We start from the raw sequence: 22,910 nt of genomic DNA on the forward strand, positions 1-22,910 counted from the left end.
TTTACTTTATTACATGATTTTATTATTTCACTCCATCCAAAATCAATCTTTGGTAATTCAATCAAACATAAGTTATAAAATATTCTATTTACAAAGCTTGCATTTATTATTTATTACATTTCCCAAATGTAAAAATAATATCAAAAATAATTAAGAAAAAGGATCTACTGGATATTTAAGGAAAAAGATACAAATTTATTCAAGCAATAAATTTTAATATTAGTATGACTTAATTTAACAAATTTTGTAAAACAAAAAAAAAAGATTTAATAAATCATAATTCCACAAAAATTCAAAGATTTATGTATACATTTACATTTTATGTAACAAAAGCAATTTATATATTAAATTTTTATAAGTTTTTTTAAATAATTAACAAAGTACTCTATTCACCATTTATTTATTCAATGGCTTAAAATTTTTTTTATTAAAATTGTTAATTATAAATTTACAAATTTATTTGACTTAAAAATTATAAATTTTTTTTAAGATTGTATTTGCTTATTGGTTATAAAATTTGCTCAGTCAAAGCTAACCAAACTAGAAAAAAATTAAATTTGTTACATTCAATTTATTTCTTTTTAAATCAATTCAAGCTTATTTTCTAATCTATCTACAACCTATTTCAAAAAATAAAATTTTTTTTTAAGTTAATAAATATATTTATAATAATAATAATAATTGCATTTTGATTCAGCAAATCTTAATTTTTATTAATGCTTTTAAATTATTGTGTAAAATTTAAACTAAAATTCTAATTTTTTAATGGTTGCCAATATTTGTTTTAAATTTTTGTGAAAATAAATAAAAAGATACGTTTTTGAACTTGTTAATAAATGAACCATGAAGTCTTTTGTTACAAGAGTTATTTTATAATCTGTCCTACTTCATAATACCTCTAGTATTTAAAGGAGTAGAAGCCAAAGAGAAATTCTATATAGCCTTACTTGAGCTGTAGCAAGGTCTTGCAGTATTATATTCACTATAGTTATGATCAGTATTATCTCTGACAATATAATCACGTTAAGGTGAGGCCGCTATAAAAGCATGTCTATTTGAGATATTTGATCCATTAAACTTTATGGTTTTAACTGAATTATATTTTTCATTTTCTAATCTTTCAACATCTATTGCATTTTTTTGGTGTAAAATCTAATTTTAAAACAAAATAATTTTTAATTTTTATTCTAATGCACTAAATCTGTATTAATAAAATTATTTATATAACAATGCCTAAATTTATTTAAATATCTTACAAATATTCTTCAATCTTTAAAGATTTTAAAATTAAGAATCGTAAAAAATTAGTCTAAATAATATTCTTCATACCAAAAAAAAATAATCACAAAATGAACAGTAAAAAATTTCAAAAAATCTGTTTTGCATTTTTAGGGGAAATAAATTTTTTTCTTAATTTTCTGTTAATTTCTTTATTATTGAAATAAATAAATCAATAAAACATTCTTAAGGACCTAATAAAAGTATGAAATTTTGTTTATTTTATAAAGTAAATTACTTTTTCAACTGATTAATCATATTGATTCCTAATTATTTATACTTCTTAATCTCTTCTTTTTATTTCTTCTTGATATCTTTAATTACTAATGTCAAGTTATTCTTATAAACTTCTAACATTATCCTTTAATGACTATAAAAATAAAATAAAAAAATTAAATCAATTATCATAAAAAAAAAATAAAACTAAATAATTATCAAAATAATCTATTGATTGTAATTACTAAAATTAAATTCTGTTCATTAGTTCTATTTATTCTTTCTTGTCTTATTTAATTTCTTAAATCTTCTATCTACTAATCTTTGTACATTTCTTATTTATTTCCTTTTAGCATATTATTTTCTATTTCTTAGAACCTAGAGTCATATCTGGCTAGCAATTTTTTTAAATCATCATTTTCAATTCTGAGCCTTTGTGCTTCAAAAAATGCACTACCCTAATTCTTACGGAGTTATGTAATTTCTATTCTTAGTTCCTCAATATCTTGATTTTTATTGTCCATCTACTTTTAAGAGTGCAAAATCCTTCTTTCTAAATCTTAAGTTTTTTAATCTTCCTATTCAAGTTAATCAAATACATCTCTTTAGAGATTTTTCAACTCTCTTTAAAATTCAATAAGCCTTGATCTTAGATATTCGTTTTGCTTTAAAATAATGTTCAATTAAGTTTATTGAATAATAAATAATAATCTTACCTATAGAAGATCATTTTCTTAATTCTATATATTTTGTATTTTCATTGAATACAAGGAACTGTTCCTATCAAATTAACTAATAGCATTCTGTAGTTCTTAGATTTGTATATCCTTATTCTACATAGCATTTTGTAAATCAAACAATTTATCTTTCTACTAATTATACTACTCTAATACATTATCATTTTGGAGCTTTAAGTTTTTATTTTCATTTTGAACCAAAATTAATTTCTATTATAGCTAGTCGATTTCGAAATTTTTTTATTATTATTCGAATTGAGTTTCTTGCTAAATCTATCTAACTGAATGGTGCATATTCTATTCTATTGCAGAGGCTTCAATATTACTTTTTCTAACTTCCTACTTGAGTTCTCTTATTTATTCTCTAAGTGCAGAATTTTCTTCCTCCAATTTAAATTTTGATTCCTTTAGTCTTTCAACTTCAATCGAACTTAAATCTACTTTCTCTTAAATTTTATCAAATGTTTTTTCAACATCAAGTTGCATGTTTTATTTCATAAGGTCCATATTCTATTCATATTTTCTATTTATAAAAATATTTAATTGACTTGTAAAAACTTGTAAATAATTTGTATCATATTATCAAGATTAATGTTTACAAAAATAAATTAATTTTTAGGTAATAAAAACTTAAATATTTTATAGAGGTTTCATAAAAAAATAATTAGTAAACCAAAAACAATTAAAAAATTGGTTTTTAGATTTAATAATTTCAGCAAATGAAAAAAAGAGGCTCAGATTTTAATTTATAATAAAAAAAATTATTTTTTAAAATTCTCAAAGATTTACTTAACAATTATTTTATAATTCTGATTTTCTTCTTCTAATTTATTCTCTAAAATTGCATTTTTCTCTTTAAGCTACTGATTTTCAATTTAAAGATTAGCAACAAAGTGCTTACTTATTTGCTAATCTTCCTACTCTTCTACTCTTTTTTAAAGAATATTTATTTGCTCTTTTAATTGATCATTTTAAACTTAGAGAGAATTGAATATTTGTTTATTGCAGTTCAAATACTCAGTTTCTAACTTTTATTCTAAAATCTTAATCTATTCTTTTTGTTAATCATTTTAAAGTTGAAGTTGGTGAACAAATTGCTTATATTTAACATCTTATTACTCATTTTCTACTTACTTTTCGTATAAGCTATTCAACTTTTCACTTTCTATTAGATTTCTTTGAACATTTTCAAGCCTATTTTTAAGAATTTCATTTTCTTAGATTAAACCTGTTAATTTAATAAGTAATAAATTATATATTGTTTTCTTATTTTATTAAATAAAAATATATATTTTTTACTATCTCTTTCTTAAACAGTTTGTTAAATACGTAAATTAACTTCATCAAAAGTTGTTGACCATTCATTCATAATTGCATGTCTTTTTTCTAAATCTTCATTTACTTTCTACAAATACTAATAAGCTTCATTCTTTTTAATCAATTCATTTTTTATTTCTTCATATTATGCTTATATATCTGACTTAGAATTCAACTCCATTTCTAAACCTTCATTTACTTATTTCAGAGTAAGTACTTCAGCTCCAAGATTTTATAGCTCCTCTAATTTTAATTTATCAAAATTTTCAATTAATGAGACAAATAACTAAACATTTGCTTTGGTATATTTAATGAATACTAAAATAGTAATAAAATTTAAGAACCTTTATATGAATTTATCTCTTCTAAGTATGAATTAAATGTTGATTCATACCTCTAAATTTGCTAAAATTGATGATCCTTTTCTATTATCAATTGTTAATTAATCTAATTTTATCTTTCCAATTCATAATGAAGCTCTTCGATAGCTTTTTTGCATTGCTAAAGAATTAGATCTTTATTAGGATCATCTGTTTCTGTATTAAAATTAGAACCGCTCTAATAATTTTAGGAAAAATAAGTAACATGAATCCTTATATTCTATCTAATTTCTTAATTTATTGATGCAATTTATTTACAGTTTCATGACTTCTGCTCATAACAAATATCCCTTAACTGATTTTATTAATGTTCCGCTATGCTAATAAAAAAGATATTTTTAAATAAACAATTTTTTTGTATTCAAATTCTTTGGATAATTTTTATTTTCTACTTATGTATTAAGTTTTCAATTTCTGAAGTTATCAATAAAATAATTGAAATAAGTAAAAATCCTAATAATCTTAAATTTTATCTATGCTTTGAGATACTGACCAACAAAATTTTTTGAAATAAAGCTTTCAGTTTAACTTTCAAATTTCTATTATTAATTTACATATTCTATATATAAATACGTTGTTATTTAATTATTCTTGATTTAGAAGTAAATAAAATATTAAAAACAATTTAATGATTTTATTTTTAGATTTAATAATTTATTTATTTAAAAAATATAATGCTTATAATTTCGAAATTAACATATTTAAAGGATTAAAAAATAGAAAATATGTTTATTTAATAAGGGATACAAAGAAAAGAATAAGTATAGAACAACAGTAAATAAGATATTTTAAAGAGTTATTTTAAAACTTTTATTTTTAGTATTATTTTAATTAACTTTTGATTGTTTTTGATTATATTTAATAGATTTTATAAGTAGTATTTTATAAAAATAGTATCTGCTGATTAAGCCTGTTTTTATTTTCTTTTACTGAGTATTTATTTTTTTTATTATAATTTAACTTTTTATTTTTAAAGACATTTTTCCTTTGTAAAGTTCAACCTAATCAACTTAAAATTACAAAGGAATAGACCAAGTTCAAAATGCCCAATTTAGCTTATCTTCAAACATTTTATTCAGTTATTAAGATTCAGCTTCATTATTGACATTTCCTATTTAATAAAATAAATTAATAAAATAATAAAAAGAAATTAAATTACTATATTCTGGTGGCAAAGAAGAGTTCTTATTGTTATGGTAATTTTAATAGTTATTATTGCTAACCTAAACTTTATTAAATTAATTGAAAAAAGCTGCTGCTTGATTGTCTAATGAGCTCTATAAATCACTATATTTTTGTTGATTGAAATATTATGGTTCATTGTTAGATTGAATAGAGTTAAAATTCTCATAATTCTTTTTCAGCAAATTATTTTATCTTCTGTTCACTTTCTAAAGATCATATTAATTGTTAAAATTAAGAGGTCTTTCTAATGTTCCTCCAAACGGTAATCCAGAGTTCTAAGCTCCATTTAAATTCGACTTACTTGCAAAATGGTAGTTAGTAGTTGAAGCAGGATTAAGGTTTTACTATGATTACTACTACTCATATAATAATTAATTTGCAGCTCTCTTAGCATAATTAGAATCTTATACATGCTGTTTAGAGTAGATATTTTAGTTTTTTAAAAATTCATCTTTATACTGTTAGAAAGGATTTTAAGGCTTACTTAAATTAAGAGTATTGAAGCTTTGATATGATTGGGTATTTTACTTTTTAGCAAAATTATTTTCATTTAAAACTGATTACTGTTATTAATATGATTACTAATTGTTTACAAACCATGGATTCTTTATTTCTTTATAAGCATTCTCGCTAACTTTATTAGGAATATTTGTAATGCTTAATGTGTGATTAGATTTTTGTTAAGTTAATGCATTTCCTGAGTGTGCTTCTTGCAGGTTAGAATGACTAAAAACTTAGCTTCCACTATCTGAATTTTCTTTTCTTATATCATCAAAATAAGGATATTTTGTAATTTAAATTGCTGTAGGACGTTTCATTGGATCATATTGCAGCATATCACCTAGAAGTTAAAGTGCATCAAGAGAAGCTCTAGGCACTACTTATGGTAAAGGCAATGGCTCCTTTTTAGGTATTGTTAACTACAGTTTTTGGGCTAATTTAGCTCCTTCATTCCAATTTTAAGGTGTGCCTAATACACTTACTATTTTATAAAATTAATCTACTTCATTTTAACCTGAAAATAATGGCTGAAGATTATATAATTCCGCCATAATGCACCCTAAAGCAAATACATCAATCGGAGAATTATAATTCTAGCTATGTAAAAGTATTTCTGGTGCTCTGTACCATCTAGTAGAGACGTATTCAGTAAAAGGAGGACGGCATCTAACCTGCAATAATATTAATTATAAAATAAATAAATTAAAAAATTGGGATTAATTCTATGGTCAAAATTACAATTTTGTTTAATAAATATTTAAAAATAAAACACTATGAATTAATTTTGACCACAAAAGAGAATCATTAATCCAGATGTAACAAAAAGTATTTGAATAAATTTATGGTAGTAATCAAAGTATTTTTATAATTCATTATAAATTAGAGTCTTTATTTAAAATATCATTTAAGGATTGATATATTTAAATAAATCCTCTTTCTTTTAAAAATATTAAGAGCTTTCAAATGAATGATTCTAATTTTAAAAATGATGGGAGTTTTATAGGTAGTAGAACCAGCAAGGATATGAATTACGACAATTAAACAAAATATTGAATTGAGGAATAAAAAATATGCTATCAATGCTTGAAAGAGCATTATTATTGATAATTTTTATCCTCTTCAAGTACTGGAAAAAATAATTTACAAAAATATAAGTTCTTGTAAGTATTACTGTAAGGCTTCATTTACTTGATATTAATAAAAATAATATCGCGCATCATTGTATATTCGAACAAATTAGAAGACTGGAATAAATTCGTCGCGAAAAAAAAAAAATTGAACGTTAGTTTAAAACATAACAAAAAATTTAGAATTTTTAAGAGGGATTTAAATATTTATTTGTGTTCACATGTTTTATTCATTTTAGTAAGCTACTTTTCTTTATTATTTAAGCCATTTTTAGGATTTCAAAGAAGTGAAAATCAGCAGCTTTAAATTTTTATAAAACTGGTGAAATTTATAGTTAAGGGTGTTTAGCTTATTTATTCTATTTGTTATATATAATTATCTCTTACCTCCCTTGCAAGTCCAAAGTCGCAAACTTTTACGTTTAATGATGACATGTTAACCAATAGATTTTCAGGCTTAAGATCCCTATGAAAGTATCCTGTGTTATGCAGTGAATCCAAGCCTAACGCTATTTGATAAATTATTTTTTTTATAACAGACTCAGGAATTTAAGTTTTCTTCTCTTTGTAAGTCATGTACATTTAGTATAAATTGAGATCTACATACTCAAAAACAAGCATAAGCTCGTCTTTTATCTAGAGGACTTCTTTTAGCTTGACAAGATTTGGGTGATTCATTTTACGTAACGATTTAACTTCCCTCAGAGACATGCACTCGTCCCAATTTCTATACTTTCTTTTCATTTTTTTGATAGCAACAATTTCACCATTTTCTTTATTGATAGCCTTGAATACTGTTCCATAGGTGCCATCTCCAAGATTTTTAACCAATTAGTACTTGTCCATTTATGCTTAATCTAATTTATAAGGGCAGATCTGATATTTGATGTTGTTTTATACTTTATTTACTTTTTTTATTTCTTGATAAATTGCGTTTATTGCCCTATCAACTAGATTATTTCAGAGTACCTACTATGTATTTTAACACTATTTTTAATAAATTTATTTCACTTTTTTTTAATGAATTATTATTTTTTATATAATACTAATTTTTTTTAAATTAATAATCTTTAAATTATTGTCTAATGAATGAGCTCTTGGGAGTCTTAGAAGACTTCATTTATTTTTGATGAACTATTTACTAATTTTAGTGATAGGTTTATACATAATTATTACTATTAATAACGAATGGCGAATTGTTTATCTCAATCCTACCATTTAAAAACAAAATGTTAATATTTTAAATCTACATTTTTCTTTGTTAACAAATGAATATATATTACTAAAATCAACACAATATTTTTTGTTTATAAAACAAATTTTGTCTAAGTCTTTTTATTTATTAACGTTTGAGCTAAAAACTTATCAATTTTTTAAATAAATATTATCAACATTTTTAAAAATAAATAATAAAAAATAGAAATATATTAAATAAATAAATTTGTAAATTAAAAAATTAAAAGCTCCTTTAATAATTTTAAATAGTTAAAAATCGTAAAAATAAATTTTAACTATAAAACTTTATTTTTTTCTCATCAATTTTTGTCACCTAAATTAACTGAGTTTAAATCAAATTTGTATTAAAAAATAGAATTTTATATTTTAAAATATTTATTCCATCGTTTTTTCATATTATTTATTTCAGAAATTGAATTCCTAGATGAAGTTATTTTTATTTTACTTCTTAAAAATGCATTTAAATTAAATTATAAATTTGGAATTAAAATAATATTTTATATTTCCAAAGTTTTTCAGAAAAATATAATTAAATTTTAATTAATATAAAATACTAAATTTTTTACTTTTAAATATTTAAAATTAATTTATTCAAAAAATTTTTGAGTAAATATTTATTAAAAATAGTATTATGTTTTAAAAACTATGGTTTAAAGCTAAAATATTTTTTACAATATGCATTGAATAATAATTACAATTAGCTTAAAATAACATTCTTATTTTTTATTACATCACTAACCAAAATTATTTAAATTGAGTTTTTTCTTTAAATAAGATCTTAAATATTGGTTTTCTCTGTGCAGCTAGATTGGAATAAGAAGAATGAAACTATTAACCCACTGTGAATCTCTCTTTAGGTCATAGAAAACTTTCCACCACACTAGAATGACGAATAGGAAAATAAATATATCAAAAAAGATAAGCAGCATCATGTTATAATTTATTTAATCGCTTATCCCTTAGTTGATTGCATCCTGTTTAAATTATTTTCAAATATAAATTTTTCAAAAAAATTAAGTTTAATAAAAGTTTTACTGTTTGTTCTTAATACCACAATTAAGTAGTATTTGAAATGTAATCATAAAGATATCTCATATCGTATACTTGTCTTTCTTTGATCATTTAACTTGCTTTTAACTTAGCAAAATCATAACCATTGGTTTGCAAGTATTATTTCAAGTTATCAACATTTAATTTCATATATTATTGCTGTGTAATATAGAAGTTTACATAACCTTCATTTAATACGCCAGAAAATAAACTCTAGCATTAATTTAATTAACTCCTTTAAATAAATATAAAAGATATTATTTTAACATTAAAATTTATTTCAATGTTTTTGAAAACTAAAGTAAATAAAAAAAAAAATTCTAAATTTATACTATGTTAAAGTGAGAACTTCCGTGCAAATACTATCTTACAATAAGCTTTAAATGAATTATTTATAGGATGTCTAAAATTAACCAAAAAATGAATAGCTGTCCATCAAATTTTCTTACAGTTTACTATTTTAACTCAAGAAAAATTCAAAATTGCTAACATCGTTGTTAAATTAAGTGGAATTGTTAGAATCGATGATATTTTTAAAAAGCTCATGGTAATTGCAAGTTGCAACAAGATTATTGTAAAGAACAGAGTGCTATGTAATTTAATGATTTTTCATAGTATCTAAGCTAGTTAAGAAGATGATAGCTTTATAATCTTTTAAAGCAATAAATGACAAAAATAATATCATAACAAATGAGATTTGAAGTAAGAATAATAAACTATCAACCTTTACTCCTTTATAATCACGACTACGAACAATAGATCTTGAATCTGAAGATTTTTTTAGCTTTTATAGGAGTAAAGCCTAGCTTTCAACAAACTTCTCGATTTCCTTCATAAGATAAAATACATTTTCAATTGAATTAAAGAAAAAGTGTAACTTCTTGTAGTGATCTTCATAGTAATCTACATCTCTTAAAGAGATACGAGTAAAGAGCACCAATGATTCATGTATTTTAATTCTAGACTTTAGCATAATAGGATATAAAACAAAGAAAGTGAATATTATAAAAAAGAAAGTAAAAGACCATTATATTATAAAATCTTATAATGCTTAATTATTCTAACTTTAAATCATGCTATTAGTACTATTCATGTTTAAAATATTTTATTTAATTTATTCATCCTTATTTTAATCGATAAAAAATAGGTAATCATTTGTTAAATAATTTTAGTATGTAAAATAAGTAGTAGGTAAATCTATTGTCTGGTTGATTGAGTTAATGTAGAGTCTTAAATAGCTTTCAAAGTTACTATCCTATACTTGTGGTTATTTAGCTACAAGCATAGTATATTGCATAGGTTAAAATAAGTATGCCCTTAAATCCTAGTTGGAATAAAAAAATAATATTAACTCTTATTTGATATTATCTCATTAATAAATTCATTAAATTTCTTGCTAAACATTTTATCTCTTTGATAATAAAAAATTGATGCGATTGATTTATTTAATAAAAAAATAATTTTTTACAGTTTTTCCAGACACTTCTTAGCCAGCTGAACTTAAATCTAATAGTTCAAAATTAGTGAATTCATAAAGATTTTACTTAATTGTAGCCACATTAGATTACCACCAAGCTTAGTTGTAAAGATTAAGATCATAATATTTTTAATTGACCATGTAGAAATCAATATAATTGTAATAAAATCTAATAGTATTTTCAGAGTAGGTACTGATTCTTCCTATTATCTAATATAGATCTTAGAGTTATTGCATTCTTGTCCTAAAAAGTAAGAACTAGCTCAAACTCAAACAAAATACTGCAACACACATAAAAATAACTGTATAATTTGCGATTTAAAGAATTCTTGGAGTTTCCATGTTTTTAAGACTTTATCTGAGAATTCTAACTGCATTTTAAGCGTTTAAACTCGAAGATGTAGATCCTACACTTTGAGCTACTGCTCTTTCTTCTTCTTTTATTTCGACTTTTTCCAAATTATCGATTAAATTTCTTTCCTGTATAAGAGAGTCATCTGATCTATGTTCAATAAATTTTTGATTCTCATCAAATATGTTATCTTTATGATAATCTTCATTTTCACTTGATGAGCTACTATCTTTAATCTAAAATATTCTTATTAATATCTTTAAAATTTTTAATGAAAAAATACTTTTTTGAGAGTTTTAATTGTGTTTCCAGATTTATAAGATTTTTTTTAGGAAAATTCTTCTTCTTCTTTTATAATTTTTTCGTTCATATGGAGTTTACCTTCTTTGAACATTTTTTTTAGCTTTTATATGGCATTCAATTAAGCTTTTTATAAAAAATTTATTGAGCTGTGTGTTTATTTATACATGATTAATATATTTACTTAGCTAAGGTTTACTTTACTCACCAGATTCTTATAAAGTTTCTTAAGTTCCTTTTTTGCCTTCGATAATTTCCTCTGAATTAAGTAGAAATAGCTAACCGCTCTCCCTTCTTTTTTTGAGATTCATTGGATCATAAAATAAACTTCTTTCTCTAATACCGATAATACCCTTATTTAGCAAAGCTCTTCTAACTCTATGAGCTAATCTGATACTGACCTCAGGTTCATTGTTATCATCATCAGATTCATCATCGAATACCCTCGATCTTCTAGTTTTGTCTTATCTTATAGGAGTTGTAACAGATTTACTTAAATTTGAGCTTTACTTTTTCCCTGATTTAAATGCATTTCTTTACTCAGCTGTTGGTCTTGCATTACTCCTTTTTATTATTTAAAAAATATTATTTTAGTTCCAGCTAATTTAACTCAATAAATAAAAATTGGGTATTTCACCAATTATTTTTTTAAATTTACAAAACTATGCTAGTTTTCTTTTCTAAGGTTCTAGCAACTGGCTTTAGATTATTTTTTTCTGGTGATTATTAGTTATTTACATCCTATTAAGAGGGCAAAGGTATTTTTTGTTAAGTAGGATTGTTTTACTTTAACCATGAATAACCTTTTAATCTCGCAGATTTAATATACTTTAAACTTTTCTTTGGTTTAAAGAATTCTAAAATTCTTTTTTTAAGCATAATATCTATCTCTTCTAAGTTTTCTTTATCGTTCTATTTAATTATTAATATATTTGTAAAATCATTTTAGGAATCATATTTTTTGTTAATATAATTTTCCATAAAAAATAAAATTCTTAATTTGATCATCAAAACTACATCAAAAAAGGTAGTTAACTATTTTAAAAATTTGATTTGCTAAATTGTCAATTTTTATAAAATAATTTTATGAAGTTAAAGTGCATGAAACAAACATACCTTCTTTTTACCATTTTAAGTTGGTTTAATCTTTTTTAGAAGACTCATAAGTTTATTTTGATTTGATTTTTTATTTTTAGGGTCTTATTCCTTCTCTTCCTCCTCTTTTTTTTGCTCTTCTTATTCTTTTTGCTCTTCTTCTTATTGTTTTTTTAGTTTTTTTACTTTGAAATCATTGTGCCTTTAATTTATATCTTAAATGAAAATCTTAAGATATTTTTACTATCTTTGCATTCTCTCTTAAGTAGCATATTATGGAGTTTTAGACTATTATCATAAATTTTATTATAATATATAAAAATTTCCTTATCTAATAATTTTATTACGTCTATTGTTATGATTTTTATAGCTTTGATTCTGAAAGTTTAGTTATTCATAGTTTAGTATTGTAGAAATTATACTGAGGCTTTAATTTTGATAATTTTTAATAATCTCTTTTTATTTAATTTTAAAATTCCTCTTTAAATAAACTCAGCATAAGCACTCTTAAATTTTATAAGCTCTGTTATATCTTTTGATTTTGAAGAAATGTCTTTAATCTAAATGTCTTCATCATTGAAAAATTTGGTAAGAAGTCTTTTTTTGCTATTCAAGTGGTGCTCTATCAAGCTATCACAATCGTTAGGAACAAAAAAATAAAATCTAATAAAATATAAATTAAATATAATTATTCAATTAAAAATAATAAATACTTGAATTCTTTTTCTCTTAATTAGCTATTATCAGCTCCCAGAACATGAAGTTGTTAGTTTGAAATTTTAACTTGATTTTATTCTTCAGGTTCTTCAGAATCTCCAAAGTAATCTTTATATAAATCACTTATCTTCGGTGCAAACAGCTAGATATTAAGTCTTTATTCTTTAAGTTTTTTTACATTTAATTGCTATTTATTTTTATAAAATAAAATTAAAATATTTTTTCTTTTAAATAAATTTACTAAATAATCAGCAGCCTTCTTTCCAAGGCCTGATATTTATCCATCATAGTCAGTGATTATATAATCTTTATCATTAATTTTATGAATCAGAGAAATAATCTCATAATTCTTTAGCGAAGGAATTATTTTTACAAAGATGTTACAAGAAAAGCAGAAGCCTTTATGGTCAATAGCCCAAGTATGCATAATATTATTTATACTTCTTTCCTTTCCTAAAATATTTAATTTTGAGTTAAAAATATTTTTAAAATCTATATTTTAAACAACCTTTTTGGTAAAAATTTTAGAGAATACTATCATGATGCTAAGAATAAACATCAGGCATAAAATCGTTTATACTTCTTCCCTTAAGATTTTATTCATTGATTCCAAACACATTTAAACAATTTTTAGAACACCAAGTAATTTGGCTCATTGTTTCTATATTGGAGCTTATACTAATAATACAAGAATTTTGATCATAAATATCATATTTCTTTAGAAGGTAGTCTATATCTTAATTTATTGAATCACCAATCTCCATATGAGGTGTTAAAAGGATTTCTTTTTAAATCTTTTTGTAGAGAGGTTCATCAAAAACTAATTAATCAGCATATATTTCCATCAGAATCTTTAATTCTGTAGAATTTTAATTATAATACTTTAGTTCTTCATATAAATCGTTAGTAGTTGCTATCTTTTAAGAAGTATCATTACATATCTCTAAAAGTTTGGATAAATCTGGTATATTATCTTATAAGCATTCCCATATTTGTTAGAATTATTTTGCAACCTATTTTACATAATCTTTTAGCCTCTTCAATCCAACATCAAAAATTTGAACATTTTCTATTTTTAATTCATCAGACACAGTACCTAATTTATAAATTAATATTGTTAACTTTGCTTCAGAATTTTTAAACAGATAAAGTTTTATTTTATTACAAATAAAACTCAAAATAGTATTTTAAATTTTAAATGAATTTACTTTTTTGGTTTTTGTTTTGTATAAAATGATGGACCATCTGTTCAAGCCTATAAAGACAAAATTCATAAGAAAGGTTAATTTAATTTTCATATTTTTTTTTGAAATTTTAAATGATTTAAAATAAAGGTGTGTATAGCCTTAAAGCTTCATACAGATAAAACATGTAATTCAACTCTAGAAGCATAGATTGCTTAAATTTTTTATGGCCATCTGAGATCATTTTAGAAATAAAATGTTTCACAAAAACGTTATCTTTATGTAATTAAAGCTTTTGATCACCATATTCTCTCTTTTTTGGGTCAAAAAGAGTATTTCTATTTCTACAAAGACAAGTTGCTTTTTCTTTACATTTATCATAGTGTATCTTAAGTAATGAAGCTAGCAATAGCTCACTTTTTTTGATATGTAAGGTTTTAAATAGATGATTGAAAGACCTTACTTTTAAATCTAAAAGTATATCATCTCCAATTTCTTCTAGCTCAGAAAATACTATTTCCTAGTTAAAGTTAAAAGACAAATAAATTCATGAGAAGGCTAAATAAATTTGATTAAAAAAATACTTTAGCGTAGTAATTCCTAACATTTAAGTAAAGCTTGACAAAACAACCCAACCCTACTCCTACTATGTATAAAATATTTGAAGAAATTGTACCTTCTTATATAATGTAAAGCACAAAGAATACTCCATTAATCCAAAAATAGGAAGCACAAAATATACCATGAGCTTTCGATACATTTTTAGAATGATAAGGAAAAGCAGATAGAGATTCATAGCACAAAAAAAATCCATTAATCAGATGAACTATCAAATATTCAATGTAAGTTTCTTTAGTTTTAATGTCAAATCGTACCTAAATAAAGATTAAAATAATCTTCATCACAAACATAAAAATTTAGAAATTAGTTGGATTTTTTGCTAAATTATCCTTTATTCTAAAAGTGAAGTTAAAGAACAGCTGTAAATAAAAGAGCTCGTTAATAGTCAAAAATATTATAAGTAATAGACTTGTAAAAATGTCAACATAATGAATTGCTTTTTTAATAAAATAAAATTATTAAATGTATTTTTAATTAATTAAACAATTAGTTTTTAATTTAAAGTTATTTTTTTAATTTGAAGAGTAAATTTAATATTTTTTATATGAGTAGAATTTTATTAATAATAAAGTTTTTTATAGAAATAGTTTTATTTTAATGCTTATTTTATATCTCTAAATAAAATATTTGATATTTTTGAGTAAATCTTCTTAAATTAAAATTTTTTTCCTTATTTTTTAGATTAATTTTTAAAAAAATGTGTGTCTTTCTTAAATTTTTTCTAAAGTTTTTATTTTGAAAATTCTAAATTGAAACTTTAATTTGTATTTTTTTGAATATTAAAAATGTTTTATATTGCTTTGAAATATAGAAACTGGCTTTTTAAAATTTTAAATGTGTATTGTTTGTAGAGATAAGTTATTTTTTATTATAATATAGACATTTTTCTTAGTAAAGTAATTAATTACGTGCTGAACAATCTGAAGATCCTTCACAAAATATTGCAGAAATAGCCAAACCATAATAAGGTATCATTAGAACTTTATCTTATAAGTCATAAATAAATGCCCAAACATTTTTAAATTCCTTTATAGATATATCATCTTAAAACTCTTATTTATAAATAAAAACAGCACCCCAAATAAGAAAAACTTAGGTAAACAATCCAAAAAATAGAAACCCGCTAAAGAATAATTGATTATTATTACCCGTAATAGCAGGATAGACAAGAATATAATCTGCTATTACTAAACCACCACTTATTGAAGTACTTGAAAGATCTGTATTTGCTTTGTTTAGAGTCATTGCTATAAGCTAAAGGAAATTCATGACTATAATAAAAATTGAAATATTTTCCGATAAAGTACGAGTTTCTAAGACTTAATAGAATGTGTAAAATATCATATCCTTTAATTATTCGAAAGGCTTGCTTTCATTTTTATCATTTTATCTTAATATTTGTATATTTTTTAAGAATCTATTAATCATTATTTTGTAATTAGCTTATTATTTTATTAGAAATAGACCAATTCAATTCAACTAAAATGTATTAAATAACAATGACACTATAAGTAAATATTTGTTTAGCTTTTAATTATTAATTAAAATAATTTCTAATAAAAGCTTCCTTAAATAATTGTCTTTATAAGGCCTATTTATCTTTTACAATCTCTACTGATTTCTAAAAGTTTTGTAAAACTAAACTTAATACTCAAATTAAAATCACAAACATAATAAGAAGCAAATTAACTAAATAATAATAGAACTAAATGTTAAAAAACAAAAGATGCAATAAATTTTTAATATTTATATTTCTTAATATTTTGTATGCAAAGTCTACACTGTATTACTGTATTAATTTATTAAAATCATATATTTTATATTTAAGCTGCATTAATTTATTTCAAATCTTTTAAAAATATCTTAATTTGAATAAAATATTTGTTTTTTTATAATAACCTCAAATAGTTAAACAAAAGTTTTATTTGATCATATTATTTTATAAAACACTCTTTTTTTGATATAAATGCATTTGTTCCTATGATTTTTACTGATTAATTCAAAATTTAAACAGTAAGTAAATAATTGATTGATTGATTGTTTGATTGTCCAAACGAACACTATAGAGTTAGTAAGATTTTAGTAAATTTGAAAATTATATTTAAAAATTAAGATAAAAGATAGATCCATTTAGTCAATTTCATTTTATTATATAATTAATGAAAGACCTTATAAATTAATAAGGAATATTAATAATACTAATTTAAAAGTAAAAAATTCTTTATTTCATAAATTATAAATTGCATTATCAATTTTAAAGTAAAGTACAATAATCAGACAGAAAATTTGTAGAATTATCATTGTTTTCATTAAGAAGAAGGAGTTAAGGAGTTGAATATCTATTAATAATTTCATTTTGTTTTCCAAATCATCAATATATCAATCAGATAGCCATAATTATCTCAATAAATAAATACTTCTAAATTTAAGGAATAAAAAAATCTACAAAGAGCTTTGTTGAAGTAAAAGCTTCACAGATTTGACTCATAGTTAAATTATATTAAAATAATAATTGCATTTTGATAAACAATCCATTAAAATTTAGAATTTACTATTTCAAAGAAAAATCTAAAAATTTTTATATTAACATTTAATTGGTGTGTCTGGAGATAGGTAATAAATTTAAAAAATGTATGCGATGAAAAGAGTAAAAAAACAAAGAAGCAAAACAATTGAAAGTAATTTAACTATTTACAATACAGAGAAAGTAGATTTGGATTCTTGTATATAAATTAAATAAGTAAACTATGGAATAACGAATAGAAACTCAACTCCTTCTCCTTCTTCTCGTTAAAACAATTAGTATAGAGAACAAAAAATGTGCTAATAATAATAAATTGATGGGCTACCAAAAATAAATAAATGTTTAACTGATAAATATGTAAAAATGAAGTAAGCCATTTTATTTATTTAAAATTAGATTACTATTTAAATTAACAATTTAAATTATTTAAAATAGCTAATCAAATGAACCTACAAATTCATTTTATTTGAATGAAGATAAGGACGTTATAAATAATTAATCTTAAGTTATTAATATAAGATAATAGACAAGGTCTTTGTTTTCTACTAGCTCTTTCATAGCTTCTTCTATGTAAAATAATTAATTAAAAGCAAGTGCCTCTTAAGGATTATCTATAACAAACTAATTGCAAAAATACTAAATAAAAAGTAAAGAGTTATTTAATTGTAAATAAAAACAATCAAATCATAATTCTTTTTTATCAAATTAATTATCAAACAAAAAAAAAAAATCAATATCAAATATTGCGTTTACAGCAAAAACAGCTGATTCTTTGTAAAGTAGCTAAGAAAAAAAACTATTTTGTGTTGAAGCAAAAAATAATTAAAACTCAACTTTTCTCAAAATAATGAGTAAATCTCTTCTGAACACCAGCATTAGTGATGATTAATTATCATATGAAGAGGGATATAATAGAAAAATATCATCTTCTTTTAAAAATATCTGCGAAAATGAAGGAGCAATTTTTATGGATTAAAAAAAGCTTAAAAACTCAATCAACAGCTCTAGTTTTTTAGAAAATAGTTATAAGCACAGTGGGTATAGCAATTATGCTAACTCTTTACTTTCTCCTTTTTTAATGAATTCGGATATTATTGATGAAAGCTGCATTCCCGAGCGCTGCTAAAATCCTCTCAGTAAAGATATTCAATTTTTGAATCTGTCTAATTAAGAGAGTAACTTTGAGGAACTTAAGAAGAAGATATTATTTGAAGAAGATCTTTCTGATTTTGAATTGTGATTATTTTATCTATAATTTATAGATATAGATAGATGAACAAATTATTAAAATTGTGTAAAAAAATTGAATTAAAATTAACAAATCTTCTCTAAAATATCAACAAAAATGTAAATAATCAATAAGATGTTAAAGAAAATATAATAATCAAACTAAATTTTATAAATAATCTATTCTAATTGACTCAGTTAAATTAATATTAATAATAAACCAAAATGATATTTCAATATTTTATGTAGATAGACAACTTCCCACCAAAATACTAATCTTATTTATTTAGAGTATTTCTGTATATTAAATTTATATATAAATATATATTTATCATGTGCATAACAATTATTATATTAGAACCATATCATTTAATAATCAATCTAAAATATTTTATTCTTAGAATTATTAAACAAACCCTTTTTCATACAAACACATTTATAATAATCAAATTAATTTTTTTTTTTTATGAATTGAATGAAATAAAATAATAATTTAATTAATTATAAATATTCTTAACTATATAATTTAATAGTTTTTGTATTGTAATTTATTCATTTTTAATTATTATAAATTTTTGATAGACAAAATGCAAAGAGATATAATTTTTATTACAATATATTATTTTTTATCTAGTCAATAAAGATACAAAAAATCATTGTTTTAAGATCATTAGTTAGTATGAAGAAAATTTTAGTTGTTGGAGACCTTTAAGGAAATTTTGAAGGTTTGGCTCAAAAAATTTAGAATTTTAGTAAAAAAGGGCAGGAATTCAATTTTGCTGTATGCGTTGGATAAACTCTCTCTTTAGAGATTTCATTGTAGGATTACAAAAAATCTGGAGTAGAAATGCCTATCCCTGTATATTTCATAGACTGCAGTGAGATGTGCTAATGCTTAAATCATTTATACCCTACTGGTACAGAAATTGCAAAAAATATATTTTTCCTAGGCAGGTCAGGAATATAGGAAATATAAGGATTGAAAGTAGCCTTTTTAAATGGGCTATAATCAAATAAATATTCTGAGTTCTACACAGAATTGCATTCATAAAAGTCTTCATTCACAGGTATTAGAATAGTTTATTCTTATTTATTTTGATATTTGCTTTAAAAAAGAACAAAATATAAAAAAATGAATTAGAATTTAGAATAAAATAATTGCTATGATAGCCATTTTCAAAAAAAAAATATTTCAAATATGAAAATCTTAATTCGTTCATTTTAGAAATTAAAATAAACTTAATTTAAAGCTGATATTTCACTTATTCAATATTAAACTTTATATAAAAAAATATATTTATTAATATTTAGGTCCTTATTATAGTTTGCAAGATATCAAGCTTTTAGAAGAGGAAGTAAAGCTTTCCAATCAATTTATGGGAGTTGATATATTTTTGTCAAATGAATGGCCTGAAGGCTTTGAAAAATATACTACTTTTAATGAGGTAGTTAAGAGAAAATCTATTCATATTACTAAAATTGCATAAAAGCTTAGTCCTCGTTACCACTTCTGTGCTTTGGAAGACAAATATTATGCAAGATTTCCATATTAAAATGAACAAGGTCATTTAAGTAGATTGGTTTGCTTAGGAAAATGGAAATCATAGCAAAAGCATATTTCAGCATTTCAAATAACACCAATCAGCAAAACTCCTCTTGAAGAGCTTAAACAAATCACAGACGATTGTACTTAAAACCCATATACTCATTTAACTAAGCCCCCAGTATAATAAAAAGTAAAAGATACTTCACTCTCAATATAGTAATAAATTGAAAACGAATTAATGAAAGAGGAAGAAGAAAGGCTTGATAAGCTAGAAAAAAGCTAAGGAGAAACTGAGGACTTAATAAAACCATACTAGCCTAATGGTAAGTAAGAAAAGCATTCTATTAACTTAGAATAAAATTAAACTATCCATTTTAGTGGATTTGATTACAGAACTAATGATGATGATATCATTGAGTTCCTTTCTAGATGGGGTACAATTTCTAAAATAAATTTAGTTTATGATGATCACTCAAAAAAACATAAAGGTTATGGTTTTGTTGAGTATAAAGATCTTTAAGTTACATAAAAAGCTCTAAATGATTCAGAAAAATATTCTCTGCACTCCAGAAAGATTAAATTTAATCTTGCAAATAACAATAAATCAAGTCAGGTAAAACTTACTAAATTAAATTCAAAAACAAATTAAAAATTAAATTAAATTGAAAGAATGATTAAATATTAAATTTTCAAGAGATAGATTATTTAAAAAATAAACTAAAAACAATTTTATAGTTTAAAAAAATAAATTAAAAAGAATTTTTAAATTTTAAATTATTTTTAAAATATAAAGTCAAAGTAAAATGATAAATGTTGGTTTTGCTATTCTAACCCTAATATTGATAAGAGTCTTATTTTTTATGAGGGGAAACATTGTTATTTAGCATTAGATAAAGGCCCATTGAGTAAAAATCACTTTATGATTGTACCTTATGATCATCTTTCTAGCACTTTAGAATTCTCTTAAGAATTACTTGATGAAATTTCAAAAATAAAAAAGAATTTGCTATATATCTTTGAAAACGGATACAATTAAGGGCTTGTTATTTATTAAAGATATGTAAAACTTTCTCCAAACGTCTCACATATATTGATTAATTGTGTACCATTAGATTAGAACTAAGTAACACAATTTTAAAGTAATTTTGAATCTATAGTCAAACATTAGAAAATTGATTTCTTCAAATTAGAGGCAAATGAGCAAATTTCTAGCTGCGTAGGAGAAAAAGAATATTATTTTAATATTGATATTTATCTTTCTTAAGATACTTTCAAAAGATATTTATATGTGTTTAAAGAAAATGAAAGATTTCCTTTAGATTTTGGAAGATAAATCATTTGTGAAATACTAAAAATGCCTCACAGGCTTAACTGGAAAACTTGTTAATTAACTAATGACGAGTAAAATGAATGTATTTCCGAAATGAAATTCAATTGCCAAAAGTTTAAATGATTGATTTAAATTTATAAAACTAAAAATTTTTATTTAATTTATTTTAAAATCAACTGTGAATAAATTAGTTTTATCCTTAATAAATAAAACTTAAATTAATTAATTTTTACTTATGTGCTTATTTATTTTTAAATAACAATCCTAAATAAATTTATTAATTGTATGCCAAATAGTATCAGTATTAAAAATCCTATGTGATATTATAAAAATTTAGATTTTTTTCTATCAATTAATCTATTTTTGAAATTTTTAGCAGAGCTATGCTATGAGGTTGTAAATTATTTTTATTTTTGTAAAATTCTAAAATTTTCATTAAGATTATTAAATTTAAAAATTGTAAAAAAGAAATTTATTTTAAGCTTTTCAAAAGATTTTTATATTTAGCTATCAAAAATAATCAATTAAATATACTAGATTAAATAATTCTATTTATTTGTAAACTAATATTTTATTTTTAAACATATATTTTAACAAAATTAAAATTTATTTAAAGTATTACAAATGCTAAATGAGTAAAATCAAATTAATTATCAACAAGTAATCTTTATTTTAACTAATACATTTATATTGATTTAAATAAAATTAGTATAAAATATTTTATTTTTAGGTGCTTAGGTTCATTCATTCTAAATTGAATTTTACATTTTAAATAATTCAAATTATTTAAGTCTAAAATTTCCAGTTTTTGTTTTTTTCAAAAGCTTTTAGTTAGACAATAAATTAAGCCTTTGACTAGACAAACTTTAATCTGTTTTAAAACTAAATTAAATGCGATGTGTTTAACTTAGACTATTAAGGGTTGGTGCTTTTTCAACTTATTGTTTTTTTGTTTTATTCATAGATTAAAGTAATTCTCTTAGTCTCTTCCAGCTTTTTATAATAAGAATTTAAAATTTGCAAATAAAAAAATATCTTTACTTTTTAAAGACCTACAGAGATTGATGACTTGGCTTAAACATTAAAATATATAAGGAGTAATTTTTTTTTTTAAGGTATTCTTTTACTTTGTACTCATTTTTTGTAGATAGACATTTTTTGAATTTAATAAATATATAATTAAAAATTTTCGATTTTATTATTCTAATCATGCTTCTTTATAGTAAAACATTCAAAAAACTTGCTATTAAAGAACCTTTTTATTTTAATTCAAATTAATTTATTTTTTATGAAAAAAATTTTTTTTTACCAAAGAGCATAATAAATAAAGTAACTAAGAGAACAGAAAACGCATATTTAAAGTTAGATTCTTCTGTCAAACTATCAAATACAGCAATCCAAAAAATCAGTATCATTAAAGTTACAGACTTTACCTCCAGCTTATTAATTCTGTTGTTTTCATATGGTTTAAAATATATTAATAGTGCTAAATATACCGATTATAGAAACA

General features: G+C 22.2%; 5 protein-coding genes across 5 annotated transcripts; 2 read left to right on the top strand and 3 right to left on the bottom strand. All coding sequences in view use genetic code 6, as the record gives it.

Moving 5' to 3' along the window:
- Window positions 1–566: 566 nt before the first annotated feature.
- TTHERM_00576790 (hypothetical protein) lies at window positions 567–4,312 on the bottom strand (the record flags this gene model as incomplete). Its single annotated transcript, XM_001009373.2, has 9 exons — window positions 4,187–4,312; window positions 3,893–4,106; window positions 3,531–3,791; window positions 3,021–3,459; window positions 2,211–2,754; window positions 1,740–2,159; window positions 1,517–1,648; window positions 817–1,152; window positions 567–620 (listed from the first exon to the last, which is right to left on the bottom strand). Exons 1-9 carry the CDS (start codon window positions 4,205–4,207, stop codon window positions 567–569), a joined length of 2,421 nt encoding a protein of 806 aa, XP_001009373.2. The 5' UTR covers window positions 4,208–4,312.
- Window positions 4,313–4,965: 653 nt separating this feature from the next.
- On the bottom strand, window positions 4,966–7,587 carry TTHERM_00576780 (cyclin-dependent kinase-like Serine/Threonine kinase family protein; the record flags this gene model as incomplete). Its single annotated transcript, XM_001009372.3, has 3 exons — window positions 4,966–5,039; window positions 5,088–6,285; window positions 7,129–7,587. The coding sequence occupies 3 exons, from the start codon at window positions 7,585–7,587 to the stop codon at window positions 4,966–4,968; spliced, it is 1,731 nt and encodes a 576-aa protein (XP_001009372.2).
- Window positions 7,588–8,708: 1,121 nt separating this feature from the next.
- Window positions 8,709–16,201, bottom strand: TTHERM_00576760 (PAS domain S-box protein, putative; the record flags this gene model as incomplete). The annotated part of the gene is made up of 15 exons (XM_001009370.2): window positions 8,709–8,951; window positions 9,013–9,262; window positions 9,360–10,351; window positions 10,496–11,092; window positions 11,140–11,282; window positions 11,341–11,720; window positions 11,815–12,068; window positions 12,273–12,539; window positions 12,599–12,914; window positions 12,965–13,155; window positions 13,210–13,421; window positions 13,477–14,064; window positions 14,177–14,672; window positions 14,737–15,209; window positions 15,682–16,201. The coding sequence occupies 15 exons, from the start codon at window positions 16,199–16,201 to the stop codon at window positions 8,709–8,711; spliced, it is 5,922 nt and encodes a 1,973-aa protein (XP_001009370.2).
- Window positions 16,202–17,402: 1,201 nt separating this feature from the next.
- On the top strand, window positions 17,403–18,537 carry TTHERM_00576750 (hypothetical protein; the record flags this gene model as incomplete). The annotated part of the gene is made up of 2 exons (XM_001009369.2): window positions 17,403–17,665; window positions 17,733–18,537. The coding sequence occupies 2 exons, from the start codon at window positions 17,403–17,405 to the stop codon at window positions 18,535–18,537; spliced, it is 1,068 nt and encodes a 355-aa protein (XP_001009369.2).
- A 666-nt stretch (window positions 18,538–19,203) lies between these two features.
- On the top strand, window positions 19,204–21,523 carry TTHERM_00576740 (CWF19-like protein; the record flags this gene model as incomplete). The annotated part of the gene is made up of 3 exons (XM_001009368.2): window positions 19,204–19,591; window positions 19,836–20,683; window positions 20,864–21,523. 3 exons carry the CDS (start codon window positions 19,204–19,206, stop codon window positions 21,521–21,523), a joined length of 1,896 nt encoding a protein of 631 aa, XP_001009368.2.
- Between the last annotated feature and the right edge of the window lie 1,387 nt (window positions 21,524–22,910).

This window comes from Tetrahymena thermophila (assembly GCF_000189635.1).
Source record: "Tetrahymena thermophila SB210 genomic scaffold scf_8254752, whole genome shotgun sequence".
Lineage (NCBI taxonomy): Eukaryota > Ciliophora > Oligohymenophorea > Hymenostomatida > Tetrahymenidae > Tetrahymena > Tetrahymena thermophila.